The sequence below is a fragment of the Athene cunicularia genome (assembly GCF_003259725.1).
Source record: "Athene cunicularia isolate RWA chromosome 21 unlocalized genomic scaffold, athCun1 chr21_part1, whole genome shotgun sequence".
Lineage (NCBI taxonomy): Eukaryota > Metazoa > Chordata > Aves > Strigiformes > Strigidae > Athene > Athene cunicularia.
In genome coordinates this window covers 1,521,311-1,536,802 of record NW_020799127.1, presented here as the reverse complement: position 1 = coordinate 1,536,802, position 15,492 = coordinate 1,521,311, and the positions used below count along the sequence as shown (strand labels likewise).

The 15,492-nt window shown below is 48.9% G+C and overlaps 1 protein-coding gene across 2 annotated transcripts; it reads right to left on the bottom strand.

The window, feature by feature from the left end:
* Positions 1-1,111: 1,111 nt before the first annotated feature.
* SZRD1 (SUZ RNA binding domain containing 1) lies at positions 1,112-15,492 on the bottom strand. Of its 2 annotated transcripts, none has more exons than XR_003399877.1 (4): positions 15,404-15,492; positions 5,578-5,627; positions 4,338-4,592; positions 1,112-3,016 (listed from the first exon to the last, which is right to left on the bottom strand). XR_003399877.1 is itself a non-coding variant. In XM_026862845.1 (4 exons), exons 1-4 carry the CDS (start codon positions 15,445-15,447, stop codon positions 2,914-2,916), a joined length of 459 nt encoding a protein of 152 aa, XP_026718646.1. In that variant the 5' UTR covers positions 15,448-15,486; the 3' UTR covers positions 1,112-2,913. The 2 variants fall into 2 exon arrangements, 1 of the variants encoding a protein (XP_026718646.1); XM_026862845.1 differs by having other exon boundaries at positions 5,578-5,628; positions 15,398-15,486.

The following is a 15,492-nucleotide window of genomic DNA, read 5'->3' as shown; positions in this document are numbered from 1 at the left end:
GGGGAGCGGAGCGGGGGGCGGCGCTTCCGCACCCGCCGCCGCGGCGCCCCCCGGCGGGCGGGAGGCTCCACTGCAGAGAAGAGGAGGGGGAACTGGTCCCAGCGGGCTGATGGAACTGGGAACCAGTACGCGGTCGCGGAGCGGCTGCACAGCGCCCGGTTGCGGCCAGCTCCCAGCCCGGCCCTGTCAAGGCACACCGCCAGGCGGGCGTGCTGCTGCAGCACCTTTCCTCCCCACTTTGCAACTGCAACTCACTAAAAGTCAGATTTTTTTTTTTCCCCCGATTCCACATTAAAAAAATATTTAAAGAAAGAATTAAAAGGGAGTCAGGGCTTGTAGGAGCTGCCAGCACACCCTGAGCCCTCTTTGCCTCAAGGAGAGGCAGTCCTTCAGCCTGTGCCCACCTTCTCTGATGGTTACTGAGCACAACGCCTGAGCAGGGAGACCAGCACAACACAAAACCCTAAATAAAATAAATAAAAATCACTTCTATACCCTCCACGGCAAGAAGCAGCACAGTCCCAGTTTACACCTGGGTTGGGAAACTACATCTTCCCTCCAAGCACCGCCATTTCCCCCCCTCCTTGGGCCACATCTCCAAAATGAGCCTAAAAATGGGGCAAAATATCCCCTTTTTGGGCTAATACTGGCACAATTACAGCCGAATGCTCTCAGATTTTACCTTCCTGATGCATTTTTAAACATCTACTCGCGCTGGGAGTTTAAGCTGCCACTGAAACATCCTTCTTGCAGCAGCCCCTGCGAGAGACAGGGACAAAGGAGAAAAAGTAAGTCGTTAAAAGTTTAAAGACATTTATTTAAAATACAATTTATAAAACAGTTTTCTCTTCGGCGCACATTTTGGGGTGAAAACACACGGTATCGTGTTTATCCTCCACCTTCCCGGGACGAAGGGGCATCCCGCAGGAACGCCACCGAACCCTGCCCGCGGGCGGGACGTATCCTGGTCACCGGGACAGAGGAGCCGGGAGATTTCAGTGCCTGAACTGGAGATTTTGGTGCCAGAGGCGGCGGCCATTTTAACACTGGTCAACTACACCAAGAACCAGGTGGATTTGGGGGGTTTTTGGCCATTAAAAGCTATTTTTAATAATAATTAAGGAAAGGCGCGGTGACTACAGTTATTGCTGACGTCCTTCTCCCCTCCCACTCTCCCCCAGGGACTCATCCTGACCACCAGTGTGGGGGGGTAATAAAATATAAGACATCCCCCCAAAAAATAGCTCCAGCAGTTGGGCATGCCCAGGGACAATGCTCGCCACCTCGCCACCGTCCTTGGTGCTTTAATCAGCTAATTAACGCTCTAGCAGATTCTTTTTAAACACAGGTAGGTTTATTTTACCGGTTTTGTTTTTTTAAGCCTTATTTCCATACACGTCTTTTTGTACGGTCACTTCCCTTCGCATAGAAGACGTCAAGATTTGCTCGTTTACCCTTGAACCTACTGAGCACGAAGTGGCAGGGAAGGCTGCACCCGTACAGAATAATCCGCTGAGAACCAGAAATGGTTTTCTAGGTACCATCCCCTCCAAGAAGAGCATTTAGTGTTCATCTAATCCCTTGATATCAAGTGATATTAAGGTAGGTCAGCTTCGTGCAGAGGGGAAACATCCGCATTCTTGCGGATCACCAGCCTCTCCCTGTCCTCTTCCTGGGAGCCAGAGGTGGAAAATCTCTTCCCTGAAGCCTCATGCAGAGCCAGCTGCCACCAGGAAGACAGGGGGAATCATCCAGACTTTATCCATCGCCGTTTTTGTTCCCGACATCTCTGATTTCCAGAGGCAAACGCAGCTTGTACCGTGACCAAGAGATCGACTGGAGCCTTCACTCCATGGTTAAGCCGCTGCTCGGGTTCGGACCCTCGGGACACCCCGCACTCCCCATCGTTACGCCAGCCTCCTGACGAGCACAGACCTCACGGAGCAGGGCTCCTCGCCACCTATTTATTTCACAGAGTGGAGCGGCGCCGGCTGTTCTCCTCCTGGCGACGGAGCCCTGGTTCTTCGCCGCCTGGCGCTCTCTGCCGCAAACAGCAGGCAGGCAGCAAGCATTTTCACGGGATCGGTCTACATTCCCTTCTCCCCAAATACAAAAACAAAAAAAAAAGAAAACAAAAAAAAAGATGTATTTTAAGCTTTTCCTCCAAGCCAGCAGAAAATACTAGCCAAGCTTTAACAGGTGCAAAACGTAAACGAGATCATCGGACTCCGCCGGCTCCCAAGGCGATCAGAAAGGCCAGGTATGAGGGAGTCCGCTTCCACATGCTTGGCAGTGGTAGAAATAGAGAACAAGAAACAAGAGTTTGCCAAACCCGAGCCATTAAAGTCGCAGAAATTCATTGAAACTCCTTTTCAAACACGTAACTACCTCTCTCAATTAAAACAAACAGTTAAAACCCTTCCCATGCACTCCGTTGAGCTGATATACAGAAAACAAACAAGAAAAAAATAAAATAAAAGAGATCCTTTGAAACAGAACTTGCTCTTAAAGTGATGAGGACAACATGCGTGTCTGGGGAGGCTTCCCATTTTTTTTTTTTCCTTAAATGCCAGGTTATGAGTACAACAAACGTTATTGCTGGCGCTAGCTTCAACCCAAGTGGCACACACACGACTCCCTGCACCCATCCGAGTCCTTTACACCCTTCCCCTCCCTCGTTGTCCCCTTTCCTTTGACAGTGACTTGGGGACAGCCCTTCTCGGTTTGCCGGTCACAGTGGGTGGAGAGGGGAGGTCACAGTGCGTGGGGTTGAAGGTCACAGTGGGCAGAGCAAAGGGGATCACAGTGCAAATAAACCAGGTAGTTCCCTTTGCTCAAGTCCGTTTGTCCGTCACGGCAGTGCGACCCGTGGCGGCGGACCCTGCCTTCCGCAGCAGCATCTCTCGCCCGCATTTATCTGCGTTGTTTGAAGCCTTGTGAGCCATCGGGACCCAGGGGTTGTCTGATCACATTATTGGGCTGTCTGGTGTCTTCTGGTTGAGAGATCCTCGGCGGCCTGCAACAAGAAAGGAGATCAGAGGCGGAGGCAACACGGCTGCGTAATGCTTGGCACCTTCACAGAATCATCTCAGTTGGAAAAGCCCTTGAAGCTCCTCCAGTCCAACCATGAACCTCACCCTGACCGTTCCCAACTCCACCAGATCCCTCAGTGCTGGGTCAGCCTGACTCTTCAACCCCTCCAGGGATCCCGGGGACTCCCCCCTGCCCTGGGCAGCCCATTCCAACGCCCAGCAGCCCCTTCTGCACAGAAATCCTTCCTCAGAGCCAGCCTGACCCTGCCCTGGGCAGCTTGAGGCCATTCCCTCGGGGCCTGGCGCTGGCTCCTTGGCTCCAGAGACTCATCCCCCCTCTCTGCCCCCTCCTGGCAGGGAGTTGCAGAGGGCCAGGAGGTCTCCCCTCAGCCTCCTCTTCTCCAGACTAAACCCATCCAGTTCCCTCAGCCGCTCCCCAGCAGACCTGTGCTCCAGACCCTGCCCCAGCTCCGTTGCCCTTCTCTGGCTACGCTTGAGTCATTCAATGGCCTTTTTGGAGGGAGGGGCCCAAAACTGAACCCACTAATTGAGAGGCGGCCTCACCAGTGCCAAGTCCAGGGGTAAGATCCCTTCCCTGTCCCTGCTGGCCATGCTAGTGCTGATACAAGCCAGGATACCACTGATCTTCTTGGCCAAATAATAATATATTCCTCCATACTCGCCTCAGTGGGAAGTCACTGCCACAGGACAAGCGGCACATGTCGCTGCCTGGGATGGGGAACACGACCAAAAATTGAACTAGCACTTCATTTCTTCCCAAAAAGTAGGCAAGAACCATGCTGCAAATAGAAGGGCGAGCACAGAGCCTTCAAATAACCTGCATTTGTTTGTGAGTGCTTAAGCTGGACTTTCCCACCCACACCCCTAAGTCAAAAACCTCAGGAAAGGCAAGGGTATATCCCATGAAGATAACTGGTTGCCTGCACTCCTCTCTATACCCCCAGCATGCTCTTCCAAGAGTCTAAGATAACCTTCATGGCCTTATCAGGTACTTGTGCTTCCCTCAGTTCCCATATACTTGAGATTTAAGATTCTTCCCTCTCTAACAAAGCTGCTCTTTCTCTTTGCTGGCCTCACTTCACTCTTCAATGAGCTCATCCTCCTCCTTCTGATGTTTGACATTTGACATCCTCTGGTGTTTGAGCGGAGTGCAGACAAAGCTGCCGTGGCATAACCCGCTATCTAGAACGGGGTTCCACACCTACCTAGAACAATCCCTCCCTATCCAGAACAGGTTTCCTCACCTACCTAGAGCATCCCCCCTATCCAGAATGGGTTCCTCACCTATCTAGAACAGGCTTTTCCTGCTCTTCTTCAGGGCTCGCGCTGCCCAATATTCGTTTCCTGGCTTCAGCGTATTCTGCTTCCCTCTGCGCCAGGGATTTCACGGGGAAGGCCGGTCTGCTGGCGGAGTTGGGATTGCTGAGGACGCCGTTGGTCGTCGGCCTCTTCAAGATGCGGATCTGCGGGGGAGGACCCGCGGGAAGGCTGTCGTCCTGAATCACGATCGGCACTTTAGGAGGAGATTTTGACTTTCTACTGTTTAAAAGAAAAAAAACATTGGGTTGGCACTTGTTTTCTATGGCAACCACTTTTTTTCGCTCTGCATGTGAATTCCTCCCAGTCAGATGTCATTCCCATGATTAAGAGGCAGCCTGTAATAATTAAAGACCTTGTTATATTTGTAACCCTAAACTAGAATGGCAGGCAAGTTTGCAGGAGGTTAGCTCAGCAAGGGACTGAAAATCAGTCCCTGCTGCGTCTGACATCTTTAAACTCGACCAAAGGAAAGGGAAGCAGACACCGGGCAAAAGTTTTAGCACTTCAATTTGAAGATATCAGTAATAAGCACCTTGATTCCATTTCCTGCAAGGACTTTCAGGGCTCCTCTCACCAGGATACCCAGCCTTCCACTCCAACCCTGCCATTTCACTCCTCAGAGCCAGCCTTGGCTCCATTTGTATTTTTTTTATGATCCCTTCTCTGTGCGGAAGTCCCAGAGAAGCAATGACACGATTCTTTAAACGGTCCACTAAGGATCAAAGAGGAAAAAAACCCAACCCAACTAACAACAAAAGACTTGTCAGAAATTATTAGAAATATTTCTGCTAGAAGAGAATATCACACACCCCCACCCCAACCCAAAGTAAGCAGTAAAAGAAAGTCCTACTGATGCAAGACACAGCAAGCCAGTTGAGGGCCATGAGTTGGGATTACCTGACTCACCCATTTCTTCCTTTGAGTGTCTTTTTCTTAAATGGCTTCCCCATAGCTGTAGCTACATCCAGTCTGGAAGACCCGGCTCTGAAATAAAATCACTCTCAAGAAGCTTTCCGCTACACTGCTACAGATCGAAAGGGCCATCTAGTGGCATGATTATAGAGATCCCTATTACTGAACTCAAACCCAGCGCTCTCTGCTCTGCTTGAAGCTGTTTCCCCAGTGTTCCCACTCCCCAGGCCTTCAGATGTCCAACAGCACCTCAGGAAAACAGGTTTTTTACCAAATCACACAGCATTGTTACCTTTCCTTCTGCGTGATCTTCAGCTTCTTCTCCAACCGTCTGTCTATTTCCTAGAAAGGAAGGAGATAAAAATAAAAACCTGAAGGCTTGTCTTGGAGACTAGAGTTTGAGCCTGTCTGTGCACACGTTTAATTTCACTCTTCTGCACAGCGATACAATAAAGGGGGCAGAGAGAGCACGCATCTCCATCCGAGGATGACTTGCAAATCAAGAGGCAGAGAAAAGCAAAGCCACCACATATATTCTATGTAGCCATTAATACACCTACAGCAGGCTGTGGATTTTGCGTATCGTGGCGAGAGGGCAGCTGCGAGGCACTCATCTTTCATTTTAAGGACTTCATCTGGCAAGAAAGCTCTATTAAGGGTAAAGAGCCACGGGAATACGCAGCAAGGTATTCCCAGATCCCAGCAGGAACCGGCGCCAAACCTCTCGGGCAGAGAAGCAGCAGCAGCCGCCGGCCGGGACGATCCGCATCAGCCTACACGCTTGATTTCAGTGGGGCAGCTCAGCCCCAGAGCCTGCAGCCATTCAGAGGACTAGCCGGCAGGGCCACATTCCTTCTGCTTGCTGCAACAATCCTCCTTCACAAAAAAGTCCCTGCCCTGCCCGACGTGCACCCAAGGACTCGTCGGAGCAGAGCAGAGCCTTATTGCGCTTCTCCTTCCCTTTGCAACATCGCTGCCGAGTCATCAATTGGCGGAAAGATGTATTAATCACCCCTGAATGCCAAGAGAGCGCAGCTTTAAGCATGTCAACTTCTGTCCAAGGCTTGCATCTACCTTAGCAAAGGTGTTTACATTTTGCAATTGGAGCAATTATACAGAGACATCTTGCTAAACAGAAAAATAGTCAGCTTTCAGCCTCAGTCTCTCTTTAGGTAACCTTCCTCAACCTCGCTGGTATCTTTAGATTCCCACAGCTGCTGATGCTATTAAAAAAGCCTACGAAACAGCGATGTGTTTTATTTCAACATCAATGAAAAGGGGAAAAAAAAAAATCTACCTGTGAGTGTCCTAGTTTCACCAGCCAATAACTGGCAATACTGAAGGAAATTCCAAGCTTCTGGCAGGATGCAGCTGCTCTACTTTTCAGGCGGGTTTGCTTAACTACACTGAAAGCTCACTGCCAGTGGAGCCTACCCTGCTGTCAAAAACCATAGCAGGCCCAACCCAGTAAAGAAACTGGTTTGCATGGCAATTCCCTGATGCCTCAGTAAGCAGGGAATGAATGCAAGTTTCTACAAGATGCCAAACCACTGTGTTTGCTCTTGGTCATGCTGCTACACAGGCCAACAGCCCACTGTAGCCACCATCTAGAAGGTGATAGTTATAAACTGGATGGGGAAAACAAAAGGTGGGTGGGAGGTTGAATTTTCTACCAAATTCTGTGATTTGTAAGAACAAAGGCAGCCAGGGGCTTCATGCAGCATGGAGCTGAAGGCCAGGTCCCAGCTAGAACCTCCCGTTGAGGCCAAATGCACCTGCAGTTTCCTTCCTCTTCAAGAGGACTGGGAGGAAAATCCCATCCCAATGCTGCGGGGGATGGGGGGAAAAAAATGTGCATCAGCTGCCTCCGGTCTGCAAAGACAGAGGAACAGCCAGCTAGGAACAGGCAGCAGGGAAACGGATATCCCGGCAAGGATGGAGATGATGTAGAGTGGCTGGTGGCAAACAATGAAAGTCAAATTAAGGGGAAGGGGTGAGCTCATCAGCCCGCACCACGCCAGAGAGGTTATATCCTGCTGTAGAAGAGTCCTTAAAACACTTTTTCAAACTGAAATAGTTAACCACGCCTAGCCAGGGCCCCCTGGAAGCAGTGGAATGGAAGGAAGTTTCCTTAAATATCCCTTATTAAATACTTCAGCACGTGGGGAAGAGGAATGACAGGAAGATAGGGCGGAGGCGGGGGGAAAGCACGCTCAAGATCATCTCATTCTGTTTAGCGTTCGGCGCAGTGCAGCGACTACGAAGCCGGTTACGGGTCAGAGCCACAGCACTGAACTAGGGCAGACAAGCAAAGCTGCCCGCAGTGAGGACTCTGGGGCACAAAAATATGACAAGCCACACGGTAGCCACGAGGAAGGCTGCTTTCTCTGACCTCTCTCCTTCCTGGAAGAGGAGAGATGGCTTTGACAAAAGCCACATTTCTGCATTCCTGGTGGCTTTGCAGGTCAGTCCTGGGGCTAAAGTTGCGGTCCATACATCGGACTGCAGGATCCTGTAATTGCAAAGCGTCAGTTTGACCTCAGCATCTGAAAAACACTCTGATTAATGCGACTGTCACACTGACCCCCAGCACAGCTGGACAGCTCTTCATACCCTCACATGCGCCAGACTTCCTCTGCATCCTCTGATGCCAGAACCCAAAACTTCCCCTTCCAGAAAAAAAAAAACCAACCAAAACAAAACCCCTATAGTTCTTAAATCTGCTCACACACAAACTTATTCCAAAGAATCCCTCAAAAACCTGCCATCATGACACCCCTCTCCAAATGAGTCCTTTACAGTCCCTGTTTCACTCCTTGCTCCTCCCGTACAGATCACTTTTTGGTATTTTTGCCTCTTATCCCTCCCTTGTCAGTGGATGCTAAGCAAACGTGCATGGTCCTGGTTCATATCCACCACACAGGCTCAACAGCTGCCCCGTGCCTGGGGAGCTCCTCACTAAGAAGCAGAGTAACAGGCAGCTAAAATATCCTCTAAGTTATAACGTCAGCAGCGGTTAGAACCACTGTGTACTCTCCAAAACAAGAGACTTCCTCCACACGTAGAAATCCTGGCAGAAAAATATAAAACAACCAATCCCAACAAATATATACGGATCACTCTCACTCCATCCAAACAACTGTTAGTCTTGCACGATCCTCATCGTTCCCAGCACTGCTGTGAGGATTCCAGCTGCCTCCAGATATCCACTGAACTCTTGGGGAGAAACAGTCTTCCTCTTTGTTCAAAGTGGATGGCTAAGTGTAAAAAAGCAGCTCCCCACCCCACACACACACCTCCTGATGTGTTTGCTTTTAAATGCAGGGATTGACCCCATCTTTTCTCAGCAGAAGCCACAGGACTGCTTAAAGACTCTTGGTGTTTAAGACTGCTATGGCTGGAATTGTAGGTGTGGAGGTGTGTGAACATGGGGAGCATTCCCAATTCAAATGGGCAGCCCTTAATCACACTGCAAAAACAACCCAAGACATTAGCAGCCTCACACAGCTAGCAGTTCGTGACGGGGATCACGCTGCATGAATTTACAAGCTCAAGAAGCAGAAACACCTTGACAGAGCTTATTCTTAATAAAAGAAAAAAATCCCTGCGGCTGCTTTCCACAGATCTGTTTGTCTGCTGATGTCATTCCCTTTCCATTGCTATGCCACATTGTCACTGAGCTGTGTGGGTAACAAGATAAAATTAGGACTTGACTTACAGGGCAAGTGCCAGAAGCATTACAACAACCCAAAGGCACAAGCTCACAGGAGAAGCAATTAGACTTGGCATTCGAGGACATCGTGCTGCACGTACCCAGTAGCTGGGCAGGTCACACCATACAAAAACCAGTTATTAATCTTAGGAAGCTCTCCTATCTTTCATTTCCCATGAAACTTATTTATATAACCAAAAACTAAGCCTCATTCTCACCCCCGTTCAAAACACCCTCCCCAAAGATTAGTAAAGAATCTCTACAAACTATTTTTAGTGCTATTATGTCTAGATACTAAAAAGGACGCAAACAAACAGCATGAAGAAGACACTGTTCTTTGACATTTAAGCTGCATTTGTAGATGAGGACGTAATGGAAACTGAAGTCCAGCCCCATCACAGCCATCCGTCCTACCCTCTAGGCCTGGGGAAAATAGCAATGCATAAAAGGATCAATAAAATACCTCCGGCAGAGCGATTAGACACAAAGACACAAACCTGCCACTTAGATCTGACACGCCTATGCTCTTTCACCCTGAACAAGAACCCCACTGACACAGCTGACAATTCTGAGATGTTACTGGCAGGTTGGAGATAGATGTTCCCCCCCAACACCCAGAAACGTGCCCTTTGGGAAGGGATGCTCCTTTGGAGGTCGGCTCCACACGAGGTGTAGGCACATTCCCAAGCAAACCCATTTCTCCAGCATACTGCAAAGCACAGAGAGGACGGAGTCAGCCCGAGCTGTTGTCTAAAGAGCTTTGTTGGAATAACTGTAATGCGTCGGACACGTATAAGGAATTATCCTTCCCATCGTTGCCAGCAAAGACTCTCTAAATAGACTAAATAACAGCAGCTCCAAGCTCTGCTGATAAGGGAAGGAAGCAACAAGAAAACTGCTGGCTATTTTTTATTTGAAGTTTAGTGAGCAGCCACGACTGAATGTTTGAAGGAAAGCAGAGACTTGGACTTCCTACACACCCCTTACAGTAGGAGGATATTTCCCCCTCCACCTCCAGAAGTAGGTTACTTTGCAGAAATCAAGGAGATACCTACCAGCCCTCCTGACAGAGCACAGGCTAGTGTCCAGTAAAGGAAGCTGTGCTCTCCTAGATAACTGATAACCTTTCAAATATGCAGCTCTAGAAAACCATTAACCACATTCTTTGATGTATTTACTGGCGATCACCCCTGAACACAACCTTCCAACCTTTGCTAACTCAAATAATGTGTAAGATCAAACCCAGAAAGAGGGAATTTAGACTAGAGTTGCACCCTCCCATGCTAACACTAAAACCAAAATCTCATCTGCTTATTAAAAGCACCATCAGATACTCTGGCATTTTCTGAATGACAGGAGATAAACTTCAAGGCCTGGTTAACATTCATTTCTTTAGGGGAAAAAAAGAGATTTTAACATCTGAGGTTGCCAAAGCTGTTCACAGGTACCCAAAAACATACAGCTGCAGATACCCAACTCACTGCTTCACTGAAAACACCGTCAAGTAAGAGCAGAAGTAGATAATCCTAAAGTATCTCCAAGCTGACTCCTCATTAGCTATCTATTTCTTTCCTCTGAAGATAAATTAATCTTCTATTAATTACTGGAACATTCCAATTCCTGAGGCTATTGGCAATCAGACTGCTCCATTAATTAATTCTCCAGGTTACTCCACTTATGTTAAATCCTGGCAGTGGACCATACCCAAGAAAGCCACAGATGCTTTTAAGCTGTGCTGGCGTTTACATCTTCCATAGGTAGATAACACTTCTCGGCAGCTAGGATATTGAGAAACAAGACACGAGAGTATTTTTGGGAACAAGCCTGGCAGGCGCCACATGGTCTTCCCAGCACAGACATGTTACAGGGCCGGGGGGGGAAGCATTTGGGAGGGCTGCAGCTCCTTCCTCCCACCTTTCACACCTCCTGCGGCGGACAGGTCGCACAGACGCTCCTCAGAGATCCATACTGGGAATATATTTACACCCCTTATCAATCTAGAAAAAAAAAAAAACAGAAGCAAATATCTAGCAAAAGCCCTCTGCGTGTTGTTTCACAAACATCTCTTCACCCAGATGATCACCCTTGCCTTCTGCACCCACGTCCCTGTGTGGGCTCTGTGACCACATCCAGTTGCTCATCAAGGTCTGTGAGAGCAGTACAACACAGGGCCTGCTCCTGAGTGACCTGGGCAGGGCCACGCAGGACCTGCTGTAGTGTCCTAAAACCAACACTCACTTCATGGTGTTACAGTACCTGTTCATTCCCAACCTACAAACATCACTTCCCTCATCACTGTCTCTGCCTAAGCAACGCTGAGCAGCAGGAACAGAAACTTCCATTTCCCAGTTTTTCCTCCCAGTTACAAACACCTAAAGCAAATATTCAGCAGAAGTTTTACAAAAATCATTTTGGTCTGTGAAGTCAAAAACCTGTCCTTACAGCTCAGACATCAAAAGTCAGCAGTTATCCTCATGGGTTTCCTCCAGGGTTCAGTTCCTGCACACCAAAATCCTGTTCATTTCTCCTTTGATCCCACAAGTAGTTAGCGGACCAGAGGTCACAGTGCTACACTCTGAAATATTTCCCTTTTGACTTCTCTGTACTTCGATCATATTTAGCAACTAGCTAAAAGCAACACTAGCCAAAACCTTTATAACCAGCGAACACGCTGCCTTTGCTAGAGGATGAAATTCAAGGCAGGCAGCCCTTTCTGCCACTCAGACCCCGACCAATTTAGAGACAACAGAAATGAGGTTTTTTGCAAACTTCAGGTGACCGATTTTCACCAAGAGCTGTGACACAAGCAGGTGACAATCCCCGTCCCCACACGAGGGACAAAGTTCAGTCACACATTCGGCTGCTCACATCCTCCCCAGGCAGCCGGTAATCAGATAAGGGGGATTTTTCCCTTTCTGGTAGTGATCAGTGAAGCAAGGCACAGTCTAACTATGGGATTTAGACTCTGGACTGTGGCAGGGGAAGTTTTAAGTGCCAGAGAGGAGGCTGTAGGCAGCAGCTGGGATCTAACTGCCCTGCAAACTGTCCATCAGCCAACTGAAGTGGAAAAGCAAGACACTTTCTTTTATAACTATTTGCCAGACTAATGTTTTATCTTCACAGGTTCTGACTTGAGATAAGTTACTAATTAAGAAGACACTGATATACTCAAATTCTAGTTAGTGAAGGAATAAGCAATCCATCCAGCTGGAGAGTGCCAATTAAGGACTGAGGATTACCTGTGACCCTGGACATGGGACTTCCACTCGTTTTGGAGCCCAGCTTCCCACCTGACATTTAATTACTAGTTTAACCAGATAAATAGACTTAAGTGTCACAAACAGACCTCTCCTTTGTGATTTCCCTCTTCCCTAAAGCCAGCTAGACCACACAAAAGAAAAACAAGCCATGCACTAAGTCATATTAGTGTTTACTAACCCAGACTGGGTCTTTGAAGCCCAGCGCTTCGATCCTCACTCATAACTTGGACAACTCATCTGTTATTCACACACTTGATTTTCCACCTGTAACTGACAGACAAGTAAAACCTTCCCATTTCACAGACATTTTGAAGATTTAATTAGATAACACAGATCTAATGCACCAGCATTAAGACTGTGGTGCCTGCAGGACTCCTGGTGTAGGTGAAGCTGCCGGAGCAGAGGGCATCTGGCTGGCATATGGTCACTCAAGGGGTGGCACATACCCAAGGAGCTGCTCCTTATTCCATCAAGCACTGGCTAATTCTGATGACACAGAATGCTAAAAGACAAACAGAAGTCACGTTAAAGGCAAAAAAAAATGCTTGAGGATCTCTTTTACTGCTACTTGACTGACCAAACCAAAGTGGAAGATCTGCATCAGGTTTTAGGGGGGGTTTACCTCAACCTAATGAGATTTTGGCACTGCTGGTTTTGGAAGGCAGATCTGTAAGAGATAAATGAAGCGAGATTACAACTGGGAGGCCATGGCACCTCTGGTCAGCCCACAACTGCCTCTTGCTGGAAACCACCTTCTTTAAGACCTCAAGTAGAAGCTCACAACCTTAACACCAAAGCCTACAAGCACAAAAAAAGGACCAGTACTGAAACTCTGATGTCCTTTCTGTCCTAACAAACACCTGCTGGGTGGAATACTAAAAAAAATTACACACCGAGAAGCAGGCAATGCATCTCAGAAGCCCACCATGGATCTCCCGCTACATCACTACTGTTTCCTCAGAGATGTGCTGAAGGGTCTAAAAAAAATAACTCAGGTTTTCAACTGTGTGAAGTATTAGGAGGAGAATACATGCTTAAAGCTGCTCCTTGGCATCTCTTACGTTTTATTGGATATTCCTCTTGAGTTCTGACCAAGGCTATCATGTCTGACACCTCCACAGGATCCATCACATGCTACCTCAGACCTACACCAAATAAGATATAGGTGGAAGAAGAAAATAAAGGGGGATTCCTTAAGACAAAAAAAACCCTGCGATGACAGGACCAGGCCAGCTCATACTTTTTTTCTGCCCACAATTTTTCCTCTTGCATTCGACAGAATACCCAGCTTGTTCAGGCATTTGCCAGGCTCCCCTGCCTGATGAGTACCCTAGGATTTGAGGTGCAGAGAACAGCAGGCGTGCCTGAAATCTATTTCAACTGCCAACAAGTGAGTTGGTCACACTGCCTGCTCTACAGCAGAGCCTCTTCCTGCCCCCTCTTCCTCTTTTCTCAACTTGTCTACCTCTGGTAGCTTTGATTTCTGTAGCAGTACCAAGAACCTACAGTCCCTGACTGCACCAGCATCCATTTGGTCCATGAAAAGCAATGTTGGGCTCTCCTCCGCTCCATCCCACTCATTTTTTCGCTTCCTGTGGCCACCACCAGCAGCAAAGTCTCCTTCCTGTCGGGCAGGGTTTGAAAATGACCTTTCTAAACCCCAACAGATGCCAGAAGGCAGCTCCCATCTCTTCTCTTACGTAAGAGCAGCTCCTGCCGCAGACAGCTCACTTTTCTTGTTGCTCCAATTGCTTTTGCAGACATCCAAAGCCCTAACAACTGCAAAAGCAGCTGCAAGCATGGTGGTGGCTCCTCAAGAAATCTCTGCTCAGAGGCAAAGCACCACCAAGGTGACAAACAGAAATTCTCAGCAGCTTGGACTACAAAAGGACATGAGAAAGGACAGGTGACAGATTTTTTTCCTACTAAGGGCTTTAAAAGAACACCTAAAAGGCACAAGGACAAAGAAGAAAAACAGCCAATGGCTGGGATTTGAGCAGCCCTACAATTTTAAACCATTACTTAAGGCCACAGCTATCATCAGCTCCTGAGACACGAGCTATGCCCCTTCATGGAACAATTTAACAAGTGCCGGAATTAACTTTGCCGCCCAGCACGAGGCTTCCTACAACTGCAGTCTCACAGCATTGGCAAGAGGAGAGGGCGAGTGCTTTGCTTATGCTGCCAGCCTGCTGCTGGCACCTCTTACACTGCTTGGCGAGGGCATTGAGTTACAGGCTCTATTTTTCTACTCCCTTTCTGGTCAGCTGTAACACAATCTCCTGACCAGAATCAAATTCAGTCTTCTCACCAAGTCATTGTTATGAAGCCCTTCTGCCCTCTGGTCATTAACGAGCCTGATGAACTTATTAAAACAGGAGTTTGCTTGGCACACACAGTTTCCTTTCTCTCATCACACTGTTGTGAATACCCCACAGATCACCCGCCCACACTCCTTCTAAAATAATGATTTTATTTTGCAAGCGCGACACGCAGAAGTGTTTCAGAGTCTCTCAGCATGAGAGACGTGATGAAAACTTCAGCTATTCAGCCAGTTATTAAAAGCAGGCGAGAACTCCAGCTACAACACTGGAAGCCACACTAGGCCATGCTAAGAGTCCCCATATTGCGTCCTAACGAAGCAGCACGTTCATCTTGAGCAAGGGGGAGAAAGGGCTGTTGATGCGCACCCCCAGCTTCCTCACCACGCCCCGCGACAGGCTGCCCACCCACCTCTCTCCAGAGGCCCTGCGAGGGCTAATGTGACGGTGGAGAGACACGTTTTGTCAGAGCCCTTCAGGAGAGGAAGCAAGGTACCAGCCATCCTCCCAGAACCTACCACATGCTCCTCGGCAGCAGGAGCTTTGTTCCAGGCTCAGCCGCGACCCGCACTGACCAGTCGCTGCCGCCCTGCCCGCAGACCCATAAGGCCGGGGAGAGAAACGGATGGTTTAGAGAGCGAGTGGAAAACGAGGGCGGAAGGACGGGCAGGGAGCGGCTCCCTGCGGCAGTCCCGGCACGTGGGGACAGAGATGAGACAAGCAGGAGGGGCTGGAGCCGGGTTGCAGCCCCCCACGCCGAGCGAAGCCGAGGTCCCTTTAAGAGGCCTAGCAGGCGCTCGCAGCTTGCCGCCGCACCGGCCGCACCCCACCGCCTCCTCCCAGCTCTCGGCGACCTCCTCATCTTCCATTTTAATTCCCCTCCGCCGCCGCCGCCAGCCCGCGCCTCGCGCATG

Coding starts and splice junctions, on each gene's coding strand:
- SZRD1 (XM_026862845.1), bottom strand. CDS start 15,447: ATGGAAGATGAGGAGGTCGCCGAGAGCTGGGAGGAGGCGGTGGGGTGC. Junction 4,593..5,577: donor AAGATCACGCAGAAGGAAAG/GTAACAATGCTG, acceptor TCTTTTAAACAG/TAGAAAGTCAAAATCTCCTC. Junction 3,017..4,337: donor GAAAAGCCTGTTCTAGATAG/GTGAGGAACCCA, acceptor TTCTTGTTGCAG/GCCGCCGAGGATCTCTCAAC.